Source organism: Leucoraja erinacea, chromosome 2, assembly GCF_028641065.1.
Source record: "Leucoraja erinacea ecotype New England chromosome 2, Leri_hhj_1, whole genome shotgun sequence".
In the NCBI taxonomy this organism is placed as follows: domain Eukaryota; kingdom Metazoa; phylum Chordata; class Chondrichthyes; order Rajiformes; family Rajidae; genus Leucoraja; species Leucoraja erinaceus.
In genome coordinates this window covers 92,522,878-92,547,095 of record NC_073378.1, presented here as the reverse complement: position 1 = coordinate 92,547,095, position 24,218 = coordinate 92,522,878, and the positions used below count along the sequence as shown (strand labels likewise).

The 24,218-nt window shown below is 37.8% G+C and overlaps 1 protein-coding gene and 1 long non-coding RNA gene across 3 annotated transcripts in view; one reads left to right on the top strand and one right to left on the bottom strand.

Moving 5' to 3' along the window:
- Nucleotides 1-679, bottom strand: part of LOC129712621 (insulin-like growth factor 2 mRNA-binding protein 3) — a 112,496-nt gene extending 111,817 nt beyond the window's left edge. The window contains exon 1 of the mRNA XM_055661188.1: nucleotides 96-679. Within this exon, the coding sequence (XP_055517163.1) occupies nucleotides 96-270 (175 nt within the window). The 5' untranslated portion in view covers nucleotides 271-679. The remainder of the gene's footprint in view (nucleotides 1-95) is intronic.
- Nucleotides 680-1,038: 359 nt separating this feature from the next.
- On the top strand, nucleotides 1,039-3,925 carry LOC129712618 (uncharacterized). 2 transcript variants are annotated; one of them, XR_008726100.1, is made up of 2 exons: nucleotides 1,039-1,221; nucleotides 1,633-3,925. It is a non-coding gene; the product is annotated as an uncharacterized LOC129712618 (long non-coding RNA). The 2 variants fall into 2 exon arrangements; XR_008726101.1 differs by having other exon boundaries at nucleotides 1,597-3,925.
- Nucleotides 3,926-24,218: the final 20,293 nt, after the last annotated feature.

Here is a 24,218-nt window from a genome sequence, read left to right as displayed (position 1 = left end):
AGCAGCTGTTTTAGGCCTCTCCACAAACAAGGTTTACGGCAAGTTGGCTTCTAAACACGAGGTTTCGTGGATACATTTGTGAAAAAACTGCTTACCTGACAGGGTATCTATAGCTTTCATAGCACAGTTATCATCTGGGCAATCGACAAACGCATAACCAGTCTTCACAAGGAATTGTCCAATGAAGGGAATCTTCCATTCCTTGAACAGACTTTCCAAGTCCACAGTGGTTACGTTCTCGGTGAGATTCCCAATATAGAGCTTGTTCATGTTGCTAAAACTACCAAAAAGCAAAAGATATGTCCTTCTTTATCTTCCCCTTTGGAGAAACAATCGGTCGAATTAAATACAAATGTGAAGAAGAGGAGGAGGAGGAGTCCTCAAAAGAAAAACTCAGAACAAATAGTAGTATTAACAGTCTAGGATGGCGGGCTGCGGAGAGAGGGAAAAAAAACTATATATTTTTTTGGTCTTTCCCCCAAAACCCCTTTCGCAAGCAGGCTGTGAAAATGTCACACTACGTTACCATAAGCACCGCCTCTAAATAAAATGCTGCTCTAAAAAATCCCAGAAAATTCCGACTGAATGAGCCACGTGGTCAAACTACACATCAACCTCTCACGTGAGGAATCCTAGCTATTCAATTATCCCCAGGAAGGGAGGGGTGCGGGGGAGGGTAATGTCAGAGGAAGCGGATAAATATCCCAATTGTGGAATAATATTTGTTGGATTGCTAATCGCGACGGTTTTCCTTTTTTTTTTGCGCCTTCTCATTCGTACGTAGCCGGACTCTTGGATCCTATCATGCGCCTTCAGCCTCGCTACCAATTGACCGAATTCCCCCCCCCCCACCCCCCCTGCCTGCTGATTTCATTCATTGGTTTAAATCACTCTGCCATATACAAGAACGATGGCGCGAAAACTCCCCTGGTTGTGGTGCGCCCTTCGGTGTGGTGGTGGTTGTGCGAGAAATTGTTCTCGTCGATTGCCCCGAGGAGGGGAGGGGAGAGGAGAGGAGAGGAGGGGGGGCTCATCTTTGGGTAGAGATTGAGGGGTGGGGGTGAGGGGTTGTTTCCGCGGTGATCTCGGCATCGCGTGTCTTCTCTTCCCTCCAAGCTGAATTACTTGCCCAGCTTTGAAAGGACTTCACGTTCAGGAGATACCCCGCGCGTCGCCACCAAAGCTGAAACCTTGCAATGGCTGCTCTTTAATAAACGAGACGTAAATACTTGATATATTTAACACTTTTTCTTTGTAATTGTGTGTGTTTTTTTTAAACTCTCAATTCCTTAGCTATCGGTTTGACCCACCAAGAAGATAATTGTAGGATCGCATCGAAATGTTGGTTGGAAGCGATTTTGAAAGTGAACATAGTTTTTCTTTAATTTAAATCTGGGTGGTGCGCGATGGCTCCCACAAGACGTCGTTGCCGTTCTAAAATTGGATTTGGATATCTTTGTCTTAAAGGGTCGTTGGTTGTAATATTTACGCATAGATGTTGCCCTAAATACTAAAATCGATCAAATTTGTAGCCATTCGTGTTGAAACGTAGCCTTATTTTTTTGTAATGGGAGCTTTTTTTTTATATTTGTGAAGGAAACAACAACGGTTAACTCCAATCATATTCTTCAGTTTTAGTGATGGAAGTGTTCAAAATGAACGAACAGAAGAAGCCCCACGTCCGAAATTAAACTCGTGTGGGTTTTTCTTTCTGTTGGCGGATTCGTCTTTAAAAAATTCTGGGTATTGCTGATTTAAACTTGTTTAACGCTAAGTTACCGTTTTATGTTTTAAAAAAAAAAATCCCGGTCCCCCTCTCCTGAAGCTGGAACCCTCTGATAGTTAGAAAATAATTGTCAATATCTGGCCATTTTTAACCTTTCATTTGTTGAACGTGAATGTAGCTCTCGGCTTTAACATAACGCCCTATCGAGCGCATACCACGTTTTTATATATTTAACATTGACCTAAAACGCGCAATTAATTTGCCATTTCATTTACGTTCGCGACTGCAAAACCTTTTGTTTCGATCGTATGATTTTTTTAATGGATTGTTACTCTCCTTTCTCCGAAAATCATAATAATCTTAATGAAGTCCAAATATGTAGTGATCAGTAATGAACAACAAATTGTTTTTACTTAAATGGCATGAAAGCGTTATCTTTTCTGATGTCATTAAACCCCGAAAAATGTTCTGATTGTGTGGGGAATTCATGCTATCCTTGATTCGGTTGTTTGTCTATAATTACCTATTTTTAGACCGCTCTGTACAAGATAAAATAACTGTCTATTGTGAGGATGTGTAAAGTATGTCTATATAAATAACAAAATATGAAAATACCAATTTAATTTGGTTAACTGGTGAATTGATCATTCAAACACAAGTACTCCACTTTAATTACAGAAAGAACTAACTGGACATTGTGATTGAAACGTTTAACCACAGTGCTGTTTTAAAAGCTTCATTTCAGAAAGACATCCTGGCAGAAATATAATACAATATGTAACATTCAGAATTTGACAATTTGCAGAAGATAACTTTATGGCAACATTTGGGAGGGGGTGACATTTGTATCAGCGCAGTGTAGTTTTTCAAGTAGTTAGATCAAATTTGAAATGTATCTTAGTTTTTTTAGCTCTTCGAATAGTTGTTTTTGAATTTGGTTTAAATCCCAGAAATCCCAGGAAATTTAATTTGGAAGCTATCAAAAAGCTAACCAAAAGCTTATATTTTAAAAAACATGTTATTTTAATTGGGGAACCCAAGTTTCCAAATGTAAAATGTTAACTGCTTTTGTGGTTAAAAATACCCATTTCATCTTTATGTACCTGGGTGTGATAATGTTGTTAAAAAAATAAATTATTTCAAACTAACTTCCCGTTCCTAATTTGCAAAAAAACATAGTTGTGCAGTTGGTATGTGTGATAAGAACTTGTCATCAAACTTATATTTATATAAAAGTTTGAATTTTGGGGGGGAATTTTCTTCCATAATATTTTAAACTTAAATCTGATGTATGCCTTCTTCACATTAGAGTATATAATATTGCATATTTGTTTTATTACTTTATTGCAATCCTTGCAAAGAGAATGATTATTTCAAATGTTAAAAAGTTACAAACGTGGAGTAAAAGCTGCTTTGATTAAGGACAAATGAAGTGGTGATTGATTATTTAAAAAAAAAAACTTTTCAAATTGTTAAATAGCATATGTTTGTGAATAAGAACAGTTCCTTATTTTTTCTTTACATTCAGGGTAATCCTGATGATGAATTTAAATAACTGATTTATATTAAAGTGCTTGACCTCTGGAGTTTGCATATCCAAATAAATACATTGGATTTATAATTCACACTGTTCAACATATTTAGTTGTCAAAATTTAAAAAAATGAAACATTATAAAACAATTTTTAAACTTATGAAAGATTTGCAATTTTATAGAATAATAGGTTTGAGGATTATTTTGATAATTACAGTACAAAATGGATTGTGTTCTTTGTTATTAAATCCAAGACACTTTTAAAAGATTTAATTGTTTTATGGAAGTATTTGCATTACTCTTATATGAATATGCAGATACAATCTGATATTGTAAATTTTGTTGCTTGATGTGAATCTAGCCGGTTTGATTGGACCAATGAGGCATAATTCTGTGCATGATTTTTGTTTTTAAAAGTCCACATATACAACCTAATGGCATTGTTTTATTTCAGGCTGATTTACATAACATTGATTGTATTGGTGTCGATATTTGAATCCCTTCATCTTTCATGATAAGTTGTGAATATCATATTAACGTCACTAATGTTTCTGTAATCATTCTCACAACTTTAGAATTATTAAAATATGCATTGTTAATCGTTTCTTGGAATCCTGCACTCTGTATTCTGCAACTTTCTAATAAAGCTGATTGCATTTTCTGTTGAAGCATGTGTGTTTGGAGATCAATAATGGACAATATACTGTGTAATCAATTTATCTATCTCACATTTACACCAAAAAATGTTTGTTTGAAGCAACACAAATATGAGATCAATTATTGTAAGTACATTCAAATTTTCTGGTCCAAAACACTAGTATATTAACATTTGAACTAATCTTCAGTTTGTTTAAACAAATATGTGCATATATTTCCACTTTTCATTTATAAATATTGTTCTGATTGCCATTGTTACCATGTGCATTTACTTGGATCATATGTTTAAAGAAATATAAATCTTACTTTTTCAATAACACACACGTGGTTGGTCTTCAGTTCATGCATGTCAAAGCATGAAAGGTTAATGCTGATGTAGAGATAACAGTTTTAAAACTTAGTGTGCATGAATCACAGTAAAAATGGGGGTGGGGGGAGCCTTTCCCATGTCCATGGACAGTATGAAGATGGTAATGGAAATAAATGTGGTCTACTAAAATGTTGGTGTACAAAGAAAGGCAATGGTAGTCAAACTTGGGCTAAGTGTTGGGAATCTTTGGATGGAAAGAGGGTGGATAAGCTAGAAGTAATAATGTTTCTGAAAAGAGCAGGGAACAATTAACCAAGTAATGCCTTTCTGTAACACATTTTATTAATATTAGAAAAACCTTTTTAGAGAAATTGAAATGAGCTTCACAATGGACTCTATTTCATTAATCTGATTTGAATCGGTTAAAAAAAGTTGAATGTTGCATATTAATAATCAAAGTTATATTCTAAGTTTGTGGAAGGTAGTTGCTTTATCCCGATCCCATTCTAGCCATGTTTGAAATGTGTGTTCATAAGGTTCAACAAAGATCCACTGAAGCCAGCTGCCGAAGGATAGCGAAAGTACTGCTAACAGTTCCCTTTTTGGTACTCTTCTATTTCAAGTGTATGAATTTGGTTTTTGCTCTCTAACTTTCCAACATAAACTCACTTTAGAAATCAAATCTGTTTTCCTCCCTCAGTCTCCATCAAGTAATAGGTGTTCTAATCAATTCTACTTGTGATTTATATAATCAGTTGTCCATTAGAGGCAAAGGTCTGATAAGGGAATAATGACAAATTCAAATGGAGGTAGGTTTAGTTGGCAAAATTTGGGTATATTTTTTTAAATTCTGGTTAAGATATTTTTAATTTTTTTTTAATCATGAATGAAGAGCCTTGAATATTATTAAGTGTACAGTTTGTTGAAGGTTAAGAATAGCCTAGTTTTCTACCAAGTTTAACCATTTTTAGTTCAGGTGTCTCTCAATGATTAAACAGAAGTGTCAAATAAACCATTCATCCCCTTGAGCCAACCCTTTGTACCATTCCTAATACACCAATTAAACTTGGTATAAGATTTACTTCTAATTTTATGTTGTTTAATTCGTTAAGCTTCAAATCATCAAACTCCCTGTATAAATAAAAATGACATATACTTGATTACAATATAATTACCTACTGAAATATTATTCGATTTGTAGCTTACTGTCTTAATTGGATAAGAGGTTCAGTTGTTCGAGTAACTTATAAAATAGTAGTATTTTCTGAACTTTTTATAGGCATTAGAGAAGTTGTAGTAATATTTTAAACATTGTCATACATAGCTAAGTATTTGAAAACTTAGATTCATGTAACTAAAGGGATTCTAAGTTCAGCTGTTTTGTAAATTGTTCAAAAAGTGTTCCAAAGAGAGATTTGCTTTTAATAAATTATGCTAAGGGATTTTCAGGTATCCTCATCAATTCAATATTAAAAATAAATAGTATTTATTCTGAATCATATAATTTAAAAACTTGAAATTTGGATCTGTATACATAATTTAATGTGTGTATTTGTGGTCATTTGTTTACAAATGTATTTCTTAAGTCAGAACTATATTTTGACAAATTAATTTATAATTCACGTTTCCTACTGACTGGTACCTGAAATTGAATGAAGATTTGTTTTTTTAAGCAGGAGAAAGGTGTAGAAATAATATCTGTTCCTTTAGAAATTTAGATGTTGTATGTAATCTGTCACAAAATTATCTATTAACCAACTTGATTACTTAATAGAACATTTAGTTCATGTATGTTGATAGACATCAAAGAGCCATTGAATACAGGTGCAAAAATAAAGCTTTAAATTATTTCATTGAAGTGGTTTATCAATTGCCACATTAAAAAAAACATTCAGCAAAATTAATTTGTATTGGTATTCGTTATTCTCTTATCTAAACCACCTGAGTTTCATTTTCTTGTGTGTTGAATGCATAGTCATTCCATTAATGGTTGGAATCCTTGGAAATGGTTTGGATGTAACAAAATCGGACTGCAATGAATGCTGATGGGTGGAGATAATCACTTCTGTACAAAAGAGTATTTATAGAATTTCAAAATGTTCATCAAGATTACTATTATGACAGTTGTAAGAAATTGTATTATGATGAAGAGTAACTCAAGAACAATGAAGCACTAAAGCATATGTGTGTTAATCTAAATTCATGATATGAAATTCTGGAATGCCGGGTGGAATTTGAACTACTTTTCCTGTCTGCAATTGACACTTTATGTGGACATAATGAATATCAAAACAAAAAAGTGTGTACACAGCTATCGATGTCCAACTTCTAATCTGGAAAAGGGAAACCATGAATGGAATTGTAAAATATTTTAAATTGCATTTGATATACCACTGTCAACGAGACTAATAATAATTAATTGTAAGTTTGCATTCAATGCAAATTAAGTTATTACTATAATTGTGTTAATGTAACATTCAGAATATTTGCAGTTTGGGGATCAAAATATTCTTCATTGTGAAGATGTGGAATCCAATTAGAATGATTGAAGTACCCAGTATTTGTTAAGGCAAATTATTAAAATAGTTAATACTGGAGGTGTGAGTGAGAAGTAAAAAGAGAAAATGCAAATTTTGCTTTGTTGAAATGATTACTGTACTTAATAAAAGATTGAATGTGTGAAGTAGAGATTAGAAGAAACCTTTTAAGATAACTTGATGTAGAATAAACTCGTTTGAAATCAATTAATTTATGATCAACTAACAGTTGAAATAGATGTTGAAAGGATATTTGTTAATTTATAACAAATAATGAAACATAAGACAACATATTTTTTAATATACTAATTACTTAAATGTTTGTTTTTTCATGTGAAATGTTAAGTGCTGTAGCCCTAGGAAAATGTAGTCAGTTTTTGGTTTGTTTATATCCAAAAGGGAGAAATCTGTCTATTTTTAATTTTGATTGGGAGAATTCTGCTATAAAGATTAGTAACCTGATCAATGATTGGTCATTAAAATGAAGAATGTACAGTTGGAAGAGATACCAGTACTTGTGTAGCCACACTTGAGTCTTTAGAATGGATGAGAGAATATTTTGGGTAGTGGTTGGAAGGAATAAAAGATTAGAATTATAAATTTAATTATGTTCGTTTGGGGGGGAAAATAAATTAATTGAGGTCATATTTTAATTAGCGATTTACAAATTATGTAAATTTGGTGAAAGAATGAGAGGAGATTTGATAGATGGGAGATTTAGATATGGCAGGTGACCTTTTTCCTCGTTTGCCAATGATTCAAGGACTTGAGCAGCTGATTCCAAATAATGGGCATAGAAATGTGAGCTTTGTTCGTTGCTAAATGATCCAAAAACTTGCAGCCTGCAAAGTTGGAAACTGGATCAATTAGGGCTTTCAAGTGATAATTGGATGGGTACTGGTATGGTGAGGAAAAGGGTTGCAAGGAAAAAGGCTGGGGTAGTCGGATTGAATAGAATGCTGTGCAAGGGAACTGACTGTCTCGAGGCTGAATGGCCACATGTGCAGTAACAATTCTCTGAAATAACAAATGTCCCAATGTAAGCATGCAAAAACATCACATCTATGGACACATTTTAGCTTAATGTTACAATATTTTAAAATTGTGCTCTTAACATGATGCTGTAGTTTGTCTCCATGTTGAATGTTTCACAAACCAAAATTGGTTAAAACAAATGTTACCAATCAGAAGTACATGGTTTCTTTTGTGACTGCTGCAATGTGCACTGTTACCTAAATTAGGGAGTGTTTAAATATTATAAACACAAGGTGGAAATGTAACCCAATTTATACAACAAAATAATGTAGCATCTTTGACCGATTTGTTACTAATTAGTAAGATGTTTTTTTAAAACATTGATTTTTTTAAATGTAGACCTGATTTACGCCAAATGGACTTCATCTACTGAAGAATTAGATTAGAAAGATAGATTAAAATTTACATTGATATTTAAAGTAGAAAAGGTGAGAAAATACTAATTGAAAACACTTGTCATGTTTGTTCATTTAAAGTCAAAATTTCTAAACTGGTTAGAAATTTTAAAATTAGTTCTGACAAGCAATTGATTTGAGCAGATTGGAATATGGAAACGATGGGGAACAATAGTTAATAAATAAATGTGTAGTAAGTGGGCTTGTTTCGAATAATAAATGATTCCAGAATCTCTGCATTTATTAACAACAGGCGAGATCATTAAGTTTGATAACTAAATAATCTAACCTCGATAGCTGATATATAGTTAGAAATGTCAAGATTCAAGATTCAATTTAATTGTCATTTGAACCCCTTGAGGTCCAAACGAAATGCCGTTTCTGCAGCCAAATGTGTGACATAATTTAAAAAATCTAAAAATTAGGAATTGCCAATAGATCGAATGTTCGAACTTAAAGCTTGAATCAGAATCAACAAACTATACACAATCACATTTGTTCTGATATGATATTTCTGATATTTCAAAATTTTCTATACAAATTCGCAATTTAGGCACAATCTTTCCAAAATGAAAGGTGAAAATTTGGAGTTGGGATAACAAAAAATAAACAAAAACAAATGTTGAATAGATCAGGCAATATCTGTGGGAGAGAAATGGAATTGACGTCCCTTCATCAGAACTGAGTCCATGGATTTCAATAACAAGTTTATACCCACCATTGTGCTAACAACTAGATTTCTAGATTATGTTATAGTACTATGCATACATTTAATAAATAGCCGTTTCTGTGAATCGTGGGAAAGCTGGTGAAAGGTCTTGCATTTTTTAATTACAAAATACAATACAAGTATTTGCAAACTTCCCACCACCAACAAAAATTAGCTCTCTGTTAATGGAGTCATGTTTCCACTTAGAATTGAATTGAACAGATTCAAACAAATGGCTAATTGAACCAGCTAACTTGGGGACCTCCAAAACACCTTTATAATTAAAAAAAAAAAAAATCAGTCCACATGTATATCAAATGATTCAAAATACAAATATATTGGTGAGACTATTAATCCCAAACCTTGTGAATGAAATAATCATTAGTCCGACAACAGACTGATTGGGACCTTGATCAATTAAGATTTTGTACTTAAATATTTAATACCATCCTTAAAGTAATTAGACTTTGACTAAAGTTCATCAAGGCTAATTTAGCCTTCTACATTTAAATAGGAAAAAAAGGATACGATTACAAGAGAAAGCACATCTCAATTTGTTGTATCTAGATCCCAATAATGTACATAAGCCAATGGCACATTGATAAACAGAAAAAAAATATGCAGTCAGATTTAATATAAATTTCACAATATATAGAAAAATGAAGGTGAGGATTTTAACAGCTAAAACTAATATTAACTAAATGTTTAGTGGAAAAGTGGACAATGGACTGGACTACCAACTCTATTGAAGACTGGTGTTGAGATACTTAACAGCAGTTAGAAAGGAGTCGTGATACAGCAGAAATAATAAATGGCTACCTTGCATTAATCTTCACTAACTTATTAATAAAGGTTTTATTATTGTTATAAAGATGATTGTAGCCCAGTAAGAATTGCCGACCTGAGAGTTATTAATTAGGTATCACGTAAGATGTTTAGAAATACTAAAGTCTTCAGGAATTGCTAGTAACCTTTTACAATATCCATTCTTCAGTGGATTTGGATCAGCTGGTTATCTTTGATTGTCGTAAGTATTAATTTAGGACTATTGCTATTTACCATTTTAGTAAAGATAGAGTTGTAGGCTTTAGAATAATCCACAAATTTACAAGCAAGACAAAGACCACATGTAAGATTTATGGATGTTGTGGACACTTGAAACCAAATGGCTATAGATCAGTTTGAAGAAGGGTCTTGACGTGAAATGTCACCCATTCCTTCTCTCCAGAGATGCTGCCTGTCCTGCTGAGTTACTCCAGCATTTTGTGTCTTCCTTTGATTTAAACCAGCATCTGCAATTCTTTCCTGCAGAGCTATAGATAAAATCAAGACTGGGATAGTATTTGACATTTTTTGGTATTAACACGAGCTTTTCAATATCTCGGTATACGTGATAATAATAAACTAAACTATGTGCACAACATGAAATGTGAAATAATTTCAAAAAACCCAAACAACCAATACAGATATGATTAATCTTTTGAAAAATATGTGGATTTTTGAGACAAAAAATGGCAATCAAATTGAAAATTTGAAATTGCACAAATTGTGCAGCTAATTAAACAGGTTTAGTTTATTGTCACATGTACTGAGGTAAACAGCCTTAATACAGGCAGGTACAAATGTTGCTAATTGAGACATCCATGCTTCAAGAATTGTGCTGAGCTAGTTAAACTTTAAAACATTTTTTTGGTTTTGAAGCTGCAACATTTAAGTCCAAAGATTTTAAATTGCAACTAATAGCTGAACTATTTGGACAAATCAAGAACATACTATTCTATGGCTAGATTGCACTTTGTTCCAATTTCTGGTTCCATTGGAGACCACAAAGATCTAGCTTCTCTTCCTTACGAAGGAATTTGAGATAATCAATCAGAGATATTAAAAAAATGAAGGAAAAAATATTCCAGGATACTATTTAGAAATGAATTGTAGTTCTGTATCTTCATAAGTTGAAACTATCAAATATAACTGCTAGGATAACATCAGAATGAAACTTGATTAAACACAAAGAATTAGCAGTCCAAACCCTGGAATCATCTAAAATAGAGATATTCAGATCAAGGCTCTCGAAGATCTCTAATTTCTGTATTAAATATGAAATGTTATTGCTTGAGGGTAATAATTATACTATGTTTCCAGTTAAGCACGGCTAATACTAGGATACAATTAGAATTAATTTGAACAACTGCACACATTCCTGTCATGGCTGTCCAACACAAAAACACTTCAAATTTATGTACTATGCATAGAACGCAATATCAAAGAGCTTGTATCCTGGGAGGGCGAGGAGAGGGGGTAGTATTTCATCTAACTTGACAACCAGATAACTAAACGCATGCAATAAGTTATCTAAATTTTGTTTTTATTATACTTTAAATTTATTTATATCAGAAGGTTTAGAGGATTTGGCCACGGCTACAAATATGATTGTAAGTATGTGCTAGTGGGGTGTTGCAGAAGTACACAATAGAGGTGGTTCCTTTGGTTGATGGTGAATGTGAATGGAATTGAACACCACATATTAAAAACAACTGGATGATGAAATAGGAGCAGAAATATCATCTTTCTGGAAGGATGAATCAGTGGGTTAGATGCTGTTCCACAAATATAAGTAATCCGTACAAGGTGGTGCTTTTGATTCAAAGTGCTCAAAAACCATCCATGTAATGATACTTCATTGTACTTATCTGCATTGAGAACCGTTAAAAGTAGATAACTAGTCCAAATCTGACAAGATGGAATGATGTAAGTAGCAATTTGGAGCTAATTCTGTAATTTTTTTTTTAATGGAGAAAGATGGAACAAGAATTTTAAAAAGCATTTTCACCACCATCTGGCACATCTTGCTTTATTAAAACTAATTTTGAACCTGGGGCAATGTGGTCTTTCCATAAGGTAAGGTACTGTCTGATTTCCCTCTACCTCATTGCAGACATTGGATGTTGTCTCTGGGACTATTGCACTATAAAATTATAATCCTGCACTCAGTTCCTTTTCCTTCAGTCAACTATTGTACTTGAGTTTGACTTAATTCTTTTTATGTATAGTATTATCCCATTTCATTGGATCACATGCAAAATAAAGCTTTTCATTGTACATCAGTAAACATGATTCTAATAAACCTTAGAGACACAAAAAGCTAGAGTAACTCAGCGGGACAGGCAGCATCTCTGGAAAGAAGGAATGGGTGACGTTTTGGGTCGAGACCCTTCTGTAATAATAAACCTAAATCTAATGCATGTGATTAGAGCAACTAGGAAACTCATGTTCATACTTTTGTGTCAATACTGTTTCAGGCATGTTTTTCTAGTCCTATTTCCACATGTACATTAATAGTTCCATAAGTGTTATTAGTAAAGTTTCCCAAAATCTTTGTGGTTTATTTTTGTGCGATGTCTATTTGTAAATGTGCAGTGAGACACTCTTAAGGCAATGAAACAATTGATTCAACTAGTACTGAGCAATATGTAGTCTGCCTGATATGTATACGGACTCTCAATGTTCCTGTATAACCATCTTCTTTGACATTCAAAGCATCATCCTCATTGAATTTTCCCCACCATCATGAATCTTGTGAGTTACCATTTCCTCTAAAATAAATGAATCGTTAGTGTCTCACAAATTGTTAGTATCACAAATAGTATATTCAGCATAGATAAAGTTGGAGTATTTTTTTAAATGACTTCAACTTCCAACTGAGTAGTTCCAACTCACTCTGAGTGGCGGACTGGCTTGCGAAGCAAAAAGCCCTGTTGAGCCAAAACCAAAGAGGCCAACATCAGGCAATGCCATTGTAGTTGAAGACTCCATTGAGAGAGGTACGGACAAGGGTTTCTGCAGCAACAGACTGGATTCGAGGATGGTGTGCTGCCTTCCTGGTGCCTGGATCCAGGATGTCACAGACAGAGTGCAGAAAATCCTCAAGGGTGAAGGTGAACAGCCGGAAGTGGTAGTGCATGTCAGCACAAACGATGTCGGAAAGAAGGGGATGAATATTCTGCAGCATGACTTCAGAGAGCTTGGAAAAATGCTGAAAGCAGGACCTCCAGGGTTGTTATCTCCGGTTTATTTCCAGTTTCTCGTGCTGGCGAGAGCAGAAACGGGGAGATACAGGACATGAATGTGTGGATGAGGAACTGGTGCAGGGGCAGGGATTTAGATTCTTAGATCACTGGGATCTGTTTTGGAGTAAGGGGGAACTGTACAAAAGGAACGGATTGCATCTTAACAGGTGGGGGACCAGCATTCTGTCAGGCAGGTTTACCATTGCTACACGGGTGGTTTTAAACTGAATAAGGGGGGTGGGGTGTCGAATGGGATAGTGGAGGACAGAGTTAAAGGGAGAGTAAAGGGATGGTTAATGATCCCAGAATTAATGGGAAAGGAAGCTCACAAAGGGATAGGAGAGTATGCCAAGTGTAATAGGGATCGATGTGAAAGGTGAGATGCGTAAGGAATTAAAAGTACTGTATATGAATGCACGAAGTATAAGAAGTAAAATAGATGAGCTTGAGGCTCTGACGTTGTGGGGATTACTGAGACGTGGCTGCAGGAGGATCGGGCCTGGGAACAATATTCAGGGTTATACATCCTATAAAAAAAAAAAAAAAATGAAATGATTCAATTAATTGTCATTGTCAGTGTACAGTACAGAGACAACGAAATGCATATAGAAAGGACAGGCAGGTGGGCAGAGGAGGGGGGGTAGCTCTGCTGGTGAGGGATGGAAATCGGTCCCTTGCGAGGGAAGACTGATGAGGTAGAATCACTGTGGATTGAGTTGAGGAATTGTAAAGGCAAGAATACACTAATTGGTGTTATCTACAGACCCCCAAATAGTAGCCTGGATGTAGGGTGTAAGTTGCAGCAGGAGTTAAAACTGGCATGTAACAAAGGTAATGCCACTGTGGTGATGGAGGATTTCAATATGCAGGTAGACTGGGAAAATCAGGTTGGTTCAGGACCCCAAGAAAGAGAGTTTGTAGAATACCTCCAAAATGGATTCTTAGAGCAGCTTGTAATGGAGCCGACCAGAGAAAAGGCAATTCTGGATTTAGTGTTATCCAATGAACCAGATATAACAAGAGAACTCGAGGTAAAGGAACCGCTTGGAGGTAGTGATCATAATATAATTAATTTTAATCTGCAATTTGAGAAGGAGAAGGTTAAAACGGAAGTGTCAGTGATGCAGTTGAACAAAGGGGACTATGAAGGCATGAGAGGGGAGGAGCTGGCCAAGGTAGACTGGAAAGGGATCCTGGAAGGAATGACGGTGGAACAGCAATGGCAGGAATTTCTGGGCATAATCCGGAAGACGCAGGATCGTTTCATTCCAAAAAGGAAGAAAGATTCTAAGGGGAGTAGGAGGCAACCGTGGCTGACAAGAGAAGTTAGACATAGAGTAAAACTAAAAGAAAAGATGTATAACACAGCAAAGAGTAGCCGGAAGCCAGAGGATTGGGAAACTTTCATAGGACAACAAAAGGAAACAAAACGGGCAATACGGGCTGAAAAGATGAAGCATGAAGGGAAGCTGGCCAGGAGTATAAAGAAGGACAGTAAAAGCTTCTTTAGATATGTTAAGGGAAAAAGAATAGCAAATTCAAATGTGGGTCCCATGAAGTCAGACACGGGTGAAATTATTATGGGCAACAAGGAAATGGCAGAAGAGTTGAACAGGTACTTCGGATCTGTCTTCACTAAGGAAGACACAAACAATCTCCCAGATGTACTGGAGAACTGAGGATCTAAGGAGGTAGAGGAACTGAAAGAAATTTTTATTGGGCGAGAAATAGTATTGGGTAAGCTAATGGGACTGAAGGGTGATAAATCCCCTGGGCCTGATGGTCTGCATCCCAGGGTCCTCAGGGAGGTGGCTCTAGAAATAGTGGACGCATTGGTGATCATTTTCCAATGTTCAATAGATTCAGGATCAGTTCCTGTGGATAGGAGGATAGCTAATGTTATCCCACTTTTCAAGAAAGGAGTGAGAGAGAAAACAGGGAATTACAGACCAGTTAGCCTGACTTCGGTGGTGGGAAAGATGCTGGAGTCAATTATTAAAGAGGTAATAATGGGGCATTTGGATAGCAGTAAAAGGATTAGTCCAAGTCAACATGGATTTATGAAAGGGAAATCATGCTTGACTAATCTGGAATTTTTTGAGGATGTGACAAGTAAAATGGATGAAGGGGTGCCAGCGGATGTAGGGTATCTAGACTTTCAGAAAGTCTTTGATAAGGTCCCGGTATTGGGGTTAGGGTGTTGACTAAAATTAGAGCACATGCTATTGGGGGTAGGGTGTTGACATGGATAGAAAATTGGTTGGCAGACCGGAAGCAAAGAGTAGGAGTGAACGGGTCCTTTTCAGAATGGCAAGTAGTGGCGAGTGGAGTGCCGCAAGGCTCGGTGTTGGGGCTGCAACTGTTTACCATATATTAATGATTTGGAAGAGGGAATTAGGAACAACACTAGCAAGTTTGCAGATGACACAAAGCTGGGTGGCAGTGTGAACTGTGAAGAGGATGTTAGAAGGTTGTAGGGTGACCTGGACAGGTTGAGTGAGTGGGCAGATGCATAGCAGATGCAGTATAATATAGATAAATGTGAGGTTATCCACTCTGGCAGCAAAAACAAGGGGGCAGATTATTATCTCAATGGGGTTAGGTTAGGTAACGGGGAGGTGCAGTGAGACCTGTGCGTCCTTGTACACCGGTCACTGAAAGTTGGCGTGCAGGTAAAGCAGGCAGTGAAGAAAGCTAATGGAATGTTGGCCTTCATAACAAGAGGATTTCAGTATAGGAGTAAAGAGGTTCTTCTGCAGTTGTATAGGGCTCTGATGAGACCACATCTGGAGTATTGTGTACAGTTTTTGTCTACTAATTTGAGGAAGGACATCCTTGTGAATGAGGCAGTGCAGCGTAGGTTCACGAGATTGATCCCTGGGATGGCGGGACTGTCATATGAGGAAAGATTGAAAAGACTAGGCTTGTATTCACTGGAGTTTAGAAGGATGAGGGAGGATCTTATAGAAACGTATAAAAGGACTGGACAAGCTAGATGCAGGAAAAATGTTCCCAATGTTGGGCGAGTCCAGAACCAGGGGGCCACAGTCTTAGAATAAAGTTGAGGTCATTTAAGACTGAGGTGAGAAAAATATTTTTCACCCAGAGAGTTGTGAATTTATGGAATTCCCTGCCACAGAGGGCAGTGGAGGCTAAGTCACTGGATGGATTTAAGAGAGAGTTAGATAGAGCTCTAGGGGCTAGTGGAGTCGAGGGATATGGAGAGAAGGCAGGCACGGGTTATTGATAGGGGATGATCAGCCATGATTACAATGAATGGCTGTGCTGGCTCGAAGGGCCGAATGGCCTCCTACTGCACCTATTTTCTATGTTTCCAAAGTATGTAACATATTCTCAACTTTCCTGGAAAAGTGTAAAAGCCTACAGCACTAGAGAAGATTAAACCACCTAATATAAAGTGGCCTGCAAAACTAAACCCGAGGGGAAAGCTTGCCTCCATTATCCCTGACTCTTCCTACAGAGTTTGCAATCTGTTGATGCTTCTTTCACAATTTTTTGCAAACTTGTAAACCTTGCCTCCTTGAAGGACAGAGATATCAATTTTATTTTTTCACAGATTGGAGCTCAAGCTCACTATACCTCACTAAGTGGGTTTGGAGGCAGTTAATACATATATTCACCTTACCCTTGAGATCCATATTTCAGCTATCCAAAAGAATTTGTAGATAAACGAAAACACTGGAGTGAAACATTAGATGATGGTGTTCTACCACCATACAGAACCAGTACAAATTAATGATTTAACAATATCACTTTAGTAAAAAAGCTTTTGATAGAATTATTGAAGTGAAACTCGTGAGTGACAACTGCTATTGATGTTTTTCTCCCGTCTATATACCTAATACACATCTGTAACAGTGCAAATTAAGTTTGATAATATTAGTATACATTTAAAGAATGCTTCTAATTTTCTGCAGCTGCAAAATTTATTGTGCAGCACAATGGTGCAGAGAATAGAATTGCTGCCTCGCTGCTCCAGTGACCCAGATTCAATCCTGACCTTTGACACTGCCAGGGCGGAGGTTGCATATTCTCCCTGTTACCACATGGCTTTCTTCTGGCTGTGCTGTATTTTCTCTCATAATCCAGAGATTAGAGGTAGGTGGTAGGTGAAAGGTTAATTGGCAAATGTAAAATGCTCTTAGTGAGTGGTAGAATATTGGAGCTATTGGGAATGTGGGGAGAATAAAATGATATCAGAGTAAATGAGTGTTTGATGGCCATCTTGTATCAGTGGATTAAAGAGCCTGTTTCTGCACTGGATAACTTCAAGACACATCTCTATAACTGATGATGTTTTCATACTGCAGCAACCTTTCAGTATTGCTTTCTAAATAACTTATTTTCCCCTGATGACAAGTCTGGGAAGAAGGCACTATAGCATCTAAACTCTACAACCTGTCCTGATCGTGATATATGAACATGTAGGGATATGTCTAGATTGTTTTTTAATGAAATCTCTCAATTAGTACAAAAAAGAAGCAAGATTTTAGATAACCTAAAATACTGTCGATACCAAAACTACAGAACCATGAAGTGAATTGGAAATTAACTGATCAATTTATAAAGAATTAAAATTTATAGTGTTCAAAATAATGTAGTGATTGCATGTAAGGTTAATTTTGCAATAATTTGTTGAAAACACAAAGTTTGAACCATTAAAATTTACTATTTGATGAATCAAATATAACAGCTTATTGATTTCAATGAGACTGAAGAAAGAGCCCAAACCAAAATGTCGTTTGTCCATTTCCTCCACAGCAGCTTCCTGACCCACTGAATTCCTCCAGCACTTAGTATTCTGCTGGTGCTTTAAAAACTGCTTCTGCACCCCCTCAAATACATTAAACTGAAATCATCAGCTGGAATATGATTTCAAAGGATTACTTTTTGAGTGGGTTTTAACCATTAAATTTACCAACCTCCTAACAGGTAATGTTTCTTTCTTGTAACTGGAAATTTTTTTTATGATGCACTCAGAGATTATACCTGGCTTGTACAAAATAAATCAATTGATCCATGTTTGCCATAGTGTGCTCTTACTTCCCACCACTCAAGTAAGTATTTGACAGAAAATTCCTGATACACAATTTCATTATGAAGTGAGCATGATATTTTATAAATTGGTACATTAAAGAGCCCAGGAAAGAAGCCATCAATATGTTCTTTGTGTACTAATCTTCGACATCAAATAGGAGAGTTGCCACACCCGTTGCAAATTATTGCTGTGAGATGTTACCTTCATTCCAGAGTAAATTCTGAAATGAGGAGAGGGCTTGGATCTCACAATATCTTGTAAGTTAAATGATGAAAATGAAGGATTACATTGTCTTGATCTGTGCCTTCTTCAAATTAGTGATTCAACATTCAGATAGTATTTTGAAGACAATCCTGAGCAAGTATGCTTTTTGCTTTGATGCAAAAATGCTCCCTTTCATTGAGGCATTAAACTGCAATTCCACCTGCCTGATCAACATGTTTTACTCTGAGAAAGTGATGACAAAGGTGGTCACAGCATCCTAATCAAACTTTTTTTTTTAAAAGCACCTTACAGCTTTCTATTTAACATTTAACTATTTACATTCTATTTAACAAACGGAGCTCTATCGTTTTAAAGCAAACCTTTGTGAATTAGCAACAACATACATGAGTCATGCCTGGTTGGGGAACAGTATTGAAAGGTGTGCTGCAAGACTTGCTGTTAGAATTACTGCTGCTCTCATTGATATTATTAACCATTTCGAAAACAGAGCAAATTAGTGAATTTTATAAGTGTGCAAAAATAGAATGAAGTGGAACAGAATAAAAGTAACAAAGTAGTGGATGATTTAAATTTTGCACGTGGACAGAAAATTAGCTATTTAAATTTCAACTTACAAGAAGTGTCATATGAGTAATATATCATCCATAAATAGCATAGTAAAGCATGATAGTAAGGGAGCATAGTAAAGGAGTCAGACTTTGTGAACTCAAGGACAAGCTTTATTAAACAAAAAATAAATCAAAACCAAGAGCAGTGTTTTACTGAGCCCAGAGTGTCTGCAGCAGGGCACACCCTCTACTTCCTTTCCAACCTCAGTCTCGTGCCTCATCACATGAACGAGGGTTCGATTAACCAATGGCCCGACCACCAGATGGCGCCATACAAACCCCCCCCCTCGGAACCGGAGGAACAAAAACGAGCAGGCAGACGACACCCGACAGATAAGAAAGGCTCCCTACAGTGTGTGCTGCAGCTCGTCGGCACATTTGGCCAGCCACAGTGGGTCAGCAAAATCCGTGAGGAGCAGGCGGATGTCCTCGGGCGATTGCTCCAGAAATACGTACTCAAAAAGGAAACGGGCTGATTACCGTCCATCAAGGTGAGCATTTCATTCATCAGATCTGACGGCTTGTGATCACCGAGACCACCCATGTGCTGAAGCCGAATGTCCGCAATAGGAGCGCCTTCAGGCCGTCGTACTAGCCGGCGGCTGGCGAAGAAAATGAACAAGATGACCGGCCATGTCCTGATCCAAGGCCCCGACCACGTAATAATATTTTGTGTCAGCGGTAATGTGCCGAATATGAAATTGAGCCTTGGCCTGCTCAAACCATACGTATGGCTGTGACATCTAAAACACAGGCAATTTAACCGCAACGGCGTTCTGCTGAGCCGGAGGGCTAGTGACTGCATCTGGCCGGCTGCTATCTGCTTCCATGATGCGATCCAGTTTGGAAAACGTTGAGGTCACCAACAAAACGTGATAAGAGTCAGACTCAGAACTCAAGGACACGCTTTATTTAAAAAAGAGATCAAAAACAAGAGCAGTGTTGCTGAGCCCAGAGTAACTACGTGTGTCTGCAGCAGGGCACACTCTCTACTTCCTTTCTAACTCCCGCCCCCTAGTCACGTGCCTCTTATCACATGATGAATGAGGGTTCGATTAACCAGTGGCCCGACCACCAGATGAAGCCACAATAGAATAGATAAACAAAACCACCATTAGCCAATTAATGCAGATCAAAAATCAACACAACCAATAGAATATAAACTATTTAGCAAGATCATAATTTGTAGTGAGTAACTCAGCAGGTCAGGCAGCATCTCCCAAAAACATGGATAGGTAAGATTGGGTTGAGACACCTCTTCACACTTCCTTGTATTTTCTGAGTCCGGATCAGGCACCAGCCTAAGTACTGCATCTTGCAATTGCATTTCATAGAAACATAGAAACATAGAAAATAGGTGCAGGAGTAGACCATTCGGCCCTTCGAGCCTGCACCGCCATTCAATATGATCATGGCTGATCATCCAACTCAGTATCCTGTACCTGCATGCATTTGTACAATGCATTTCGTTGTCTAATGCATTTCGTTGTCTGTACTGTACACTGACAATGACAATTAAAATTAAATTGAATCTGAATCTGCCTTCTTTCCATACCCCCTGTTCCCTTTAGCCACAAGGGCCACATCTAACTCCCTCTCAAATATAGCCAATGAACTGGCCTCAACTACCTGTGGCAGAGAATTCCAGAGATTCACCACTCTGTATGAAAAATGTTTTCCTCATCTCGGTCCTAAAAGATTTCCCCCTTATCCTTAAACTGTGACCCCTTGTTCTGGACTTCCCCAACATCGGGAACAATCTTCCTGCATCTAGCCTGTCCAACCCCTTAAGAATTTTGTAAGATTCTATAAGATCCCCCCATCAATCTTCTAAATTCTAGCGAGTACAAGCCGAGTCTATCCAGTCTTTCTTCATATGAAAGTCCTGACATCCCAGGAATCAGTCTGGTGAACCTTCTCTGTACTCCCTCTATGGCAAGAATATATTTCCTCAGATTAGGAGACCAAAACTGTACGCAATACTCCAGGCGTGGTCTCACCAAGACCCTGTACAACTGCAGTAGAACCTTCCTGCTCCTATATTCAAATCCTTTTGCTATGAATGCTAACATACCATTCGCTTTCTTCACTGCCTGCTCCACCTGCATGCCTACTTTTAATGACTGGTGTACCATGACACCCAGGTCTCGTTGCATCTCCCCTTTTCCTAATCGGCCACCATTCAGATAATAGTCTACTTTCCTGTTTTTGCCACCAAAGTGGATAACCTCACATTTATCCACATTATACTGCATATGCCATGCATTTGCCCACTCACCCAGCCTATCCAAGTCACCTTGCAGCCTCCTAGCATCCTCCTCACAGCTAACACTGCCCCCCAGCTTCGTGTCATCCGCAAATTTGGAGATGTTGCATTCAATTCGTCCAGATGATTAATATATATTGTAAATAGCTGAGGTCCCAGCACTGAGCCTTGCGGTACCCCACTAGTCACTGCTTGCTGTTGTGAAAAGGACCCGTTTACTCCTACTCTTTGTTTCCTGTTTGCCAGCCAGTTCCCTATCCATATCAATACTGAACCCCCAATACCGTGTGCTTTAAGTTTGTATACTAATCTCTTATGTGGGACCTTGTCGAAAGCCTTCTGAAAGTCCAGATATAACATATCCACTGGTTCTCCCTTACCCACTCTACTAATACATCCTCGAAAAATTCTATAAGATTTGTCAGACATGATTTTCCTTTCAAAAATCCATGCTGACTTTGTTCAATGATTTCACCACTTTCCAAATGTGCTGCTATCCCATCTTTAATAACTGATTCTAGCACTTTCCCCACTACCGATGTTAGACTAACTGGTCTGTAATTCCCCGTTTTCTCTCTCCCTCCCTTTTTAAAAAAAAGTGGGTTGCATTAGCTACCCTCCAGTGAAGGAGAAATGATTTAATTGGAATCTTTCTTGGCACGTGCAACTTTAATCAGCAGTAGATTGACTTTCAGTCTGAAGAAGAGTCTCGACCCGAAACGTCACCCATTCCTTCTCTCCAGATGTGCTGCCTGTCCCGCTGAGTTCCTCCAGCTTTTTGTGCCTAACTTCAATGCGTATACTCGGCACAGCCTCTAAATGACCTCTTGAAAGGGAACCGGGCATCAGGAGAAAAGATTTCTCTTACTGAGGGACAACAGGAAGCATTCACTTCTCTAAAGGAGGCCCTTTCGTCTGCACCTGCACTTGGAATTCCCGATAATCGTAAACCCTTTACCTTGTTTGTCAACGAGACGGACGGATATATGATGACAGTCCTCACTCAGAAACATGGAGAGCACCATAACCCATTGGCTACTATTCCGCTAAATTGGATAACATTGCCTTGGAATGTCATGACAACCACAGAACTGTTACTGGTTTCGAAATTAACTGTTAAGTGGCCCTACTCTGTGTATATTTTGCTCTCCATGAACAAAATATTACAGGTAACTTGCTCGATACTGGCAGTACTGGAAGCCCCAACCCTCCACATTGTCCATGCAGGTCCAGTCAACCCATCAATGATGCTCCCGCTTCCTGAGGAGCAAAAGGGTGAAGAGGGAGCATGACTGAGTTGACATTTTGGAAGAAATCGAATAATCCAGCCAAGAAGCAGGGAGACCACTGTAAATTCCCAATCTGCTTCTCTATACTGTTAGTTCCTCCTTTGTGGATAATGGTGCCTGAAAAGCAGGATGGGATGTTACAAATCAGCATTAGATGATAGCGAAAGGCAGTCTACCAGCAGATACCTACCAACTCAACAAGCAGAATTATGAGCGTTTGCTAAGGCATGTTGGATAGCAGAAGGAAGAACAGCTAATATCTACACTGATTCCAGATATACCTTTGGAAGTCACCCATGACTTTGCACAGTTGTGGCAGAAAAGAGATTTCCTCACAGCAGTGGAGATGCCAATCCAAAATAGGAAGGAAGTTCAGGACCTTCTGCAAGCTATTTGTCTCCCACAAGAAGTTGCTATTCTTAAATGCAAGGCACATACGAAGGATGATACTTAGAAGGGGTAATGCAATGGCTGATCAGGCGGGTCGGGAAGCTGCCTCTTTACTCTTGCCTACTGATGATCAGATGCACCTCAACAAGCTTAAGACTCCAGATATGTCGAGATTGAAAGAAATTGCAAGACAACTGCTCCAGAGAAGAAAAGTGGATGGATTGAGGATCATAAGTTCATGTGATAGGAGCAGAATAAGGCCAATCAGCCCATCAAGTCTACTCCGCCATTCAATCATGGCTAATCTGTGTAGGAAGGAACTGCAGATACTGGTTTAAACTGAAGATGGACACCAAATGCTGGAGCAACTCAGCGGGACAGGCAGCATCTCTGGAGATAAGGAATGGGTGACGTCTCGGATCAAAGCCCTTCGTCAGACTGAAAGTCACAGGAAAGGGAAATGGGTGGCTGACCTATCTCTCCCTCCTCCCAACCCCATTCTCCTGCCTTCTCCCCATAACCTCTGGCATCCGTACTGATCAAGAATCTATCTCTGCCTTATAAATATGCACTGACTTGGCCTCCACAGCCTTCTGTGGCAATGAATCCCACAGATTCACCACCCTCAAAGGAGGGTATTAAAGTATGCTCCAATGGCTTATAGAGATGGGAAAATACAGGACGACCAGTTGCTCCACACGCATTAATGCATTATTTGGCTCACCAAATTCCTGGGGCCATTTGTTTCCATTACAAATGGTAACCTGGTTCCAAAGAAACTGGTGGAGTTGTAGATTCCGAAGATATGCCCATCATGTCTATGCCCCAGCAAGATCTTTCCAGCATTTACAAGTTGATTATATTTCCCTTCCTAAGTGCCAAGGGTACTTTGGAGATTTGGCCAATAGTGAACAGATTCTCACCATGGGCGGAAGCTGTCCCACCTAGACAGGCTACAGCTGCGCACACTGCTAAAGTGCTATGTAAAGACGATATCCCAAGATAGGGTATCCCCCTCTACACTTGACTCAGGTCAGAGTATACACTTTACAAGTACTGTTTGTATGGAAGTCTGCAGACATCTGAACATTACCTAGGATTTACACTGTTGCAATCATCCACAGTCCTCTGGTCTGGTTGAACGCATGCTTTGCATTACTAAGGATCGCCTAACTAAATATCACCAAGAGAGAATGCCATGACCACTGGCCCTCCCCATTGTCTGATGTGGTATTAGGGCCTGTCTTAATCGAACAACAGGTCTGATCCCCTTTAATGTTTTACTGGCAGACCCATGTCACTGTCAGGAACCTTAAACTTGTGAAAAGCTGATTATCATCTTATGAGTGATGCTCTTTTAGAATACTGCTTTCTTTACTGTATCATGTTTGTAATCTTTGTCGTTTTAACTA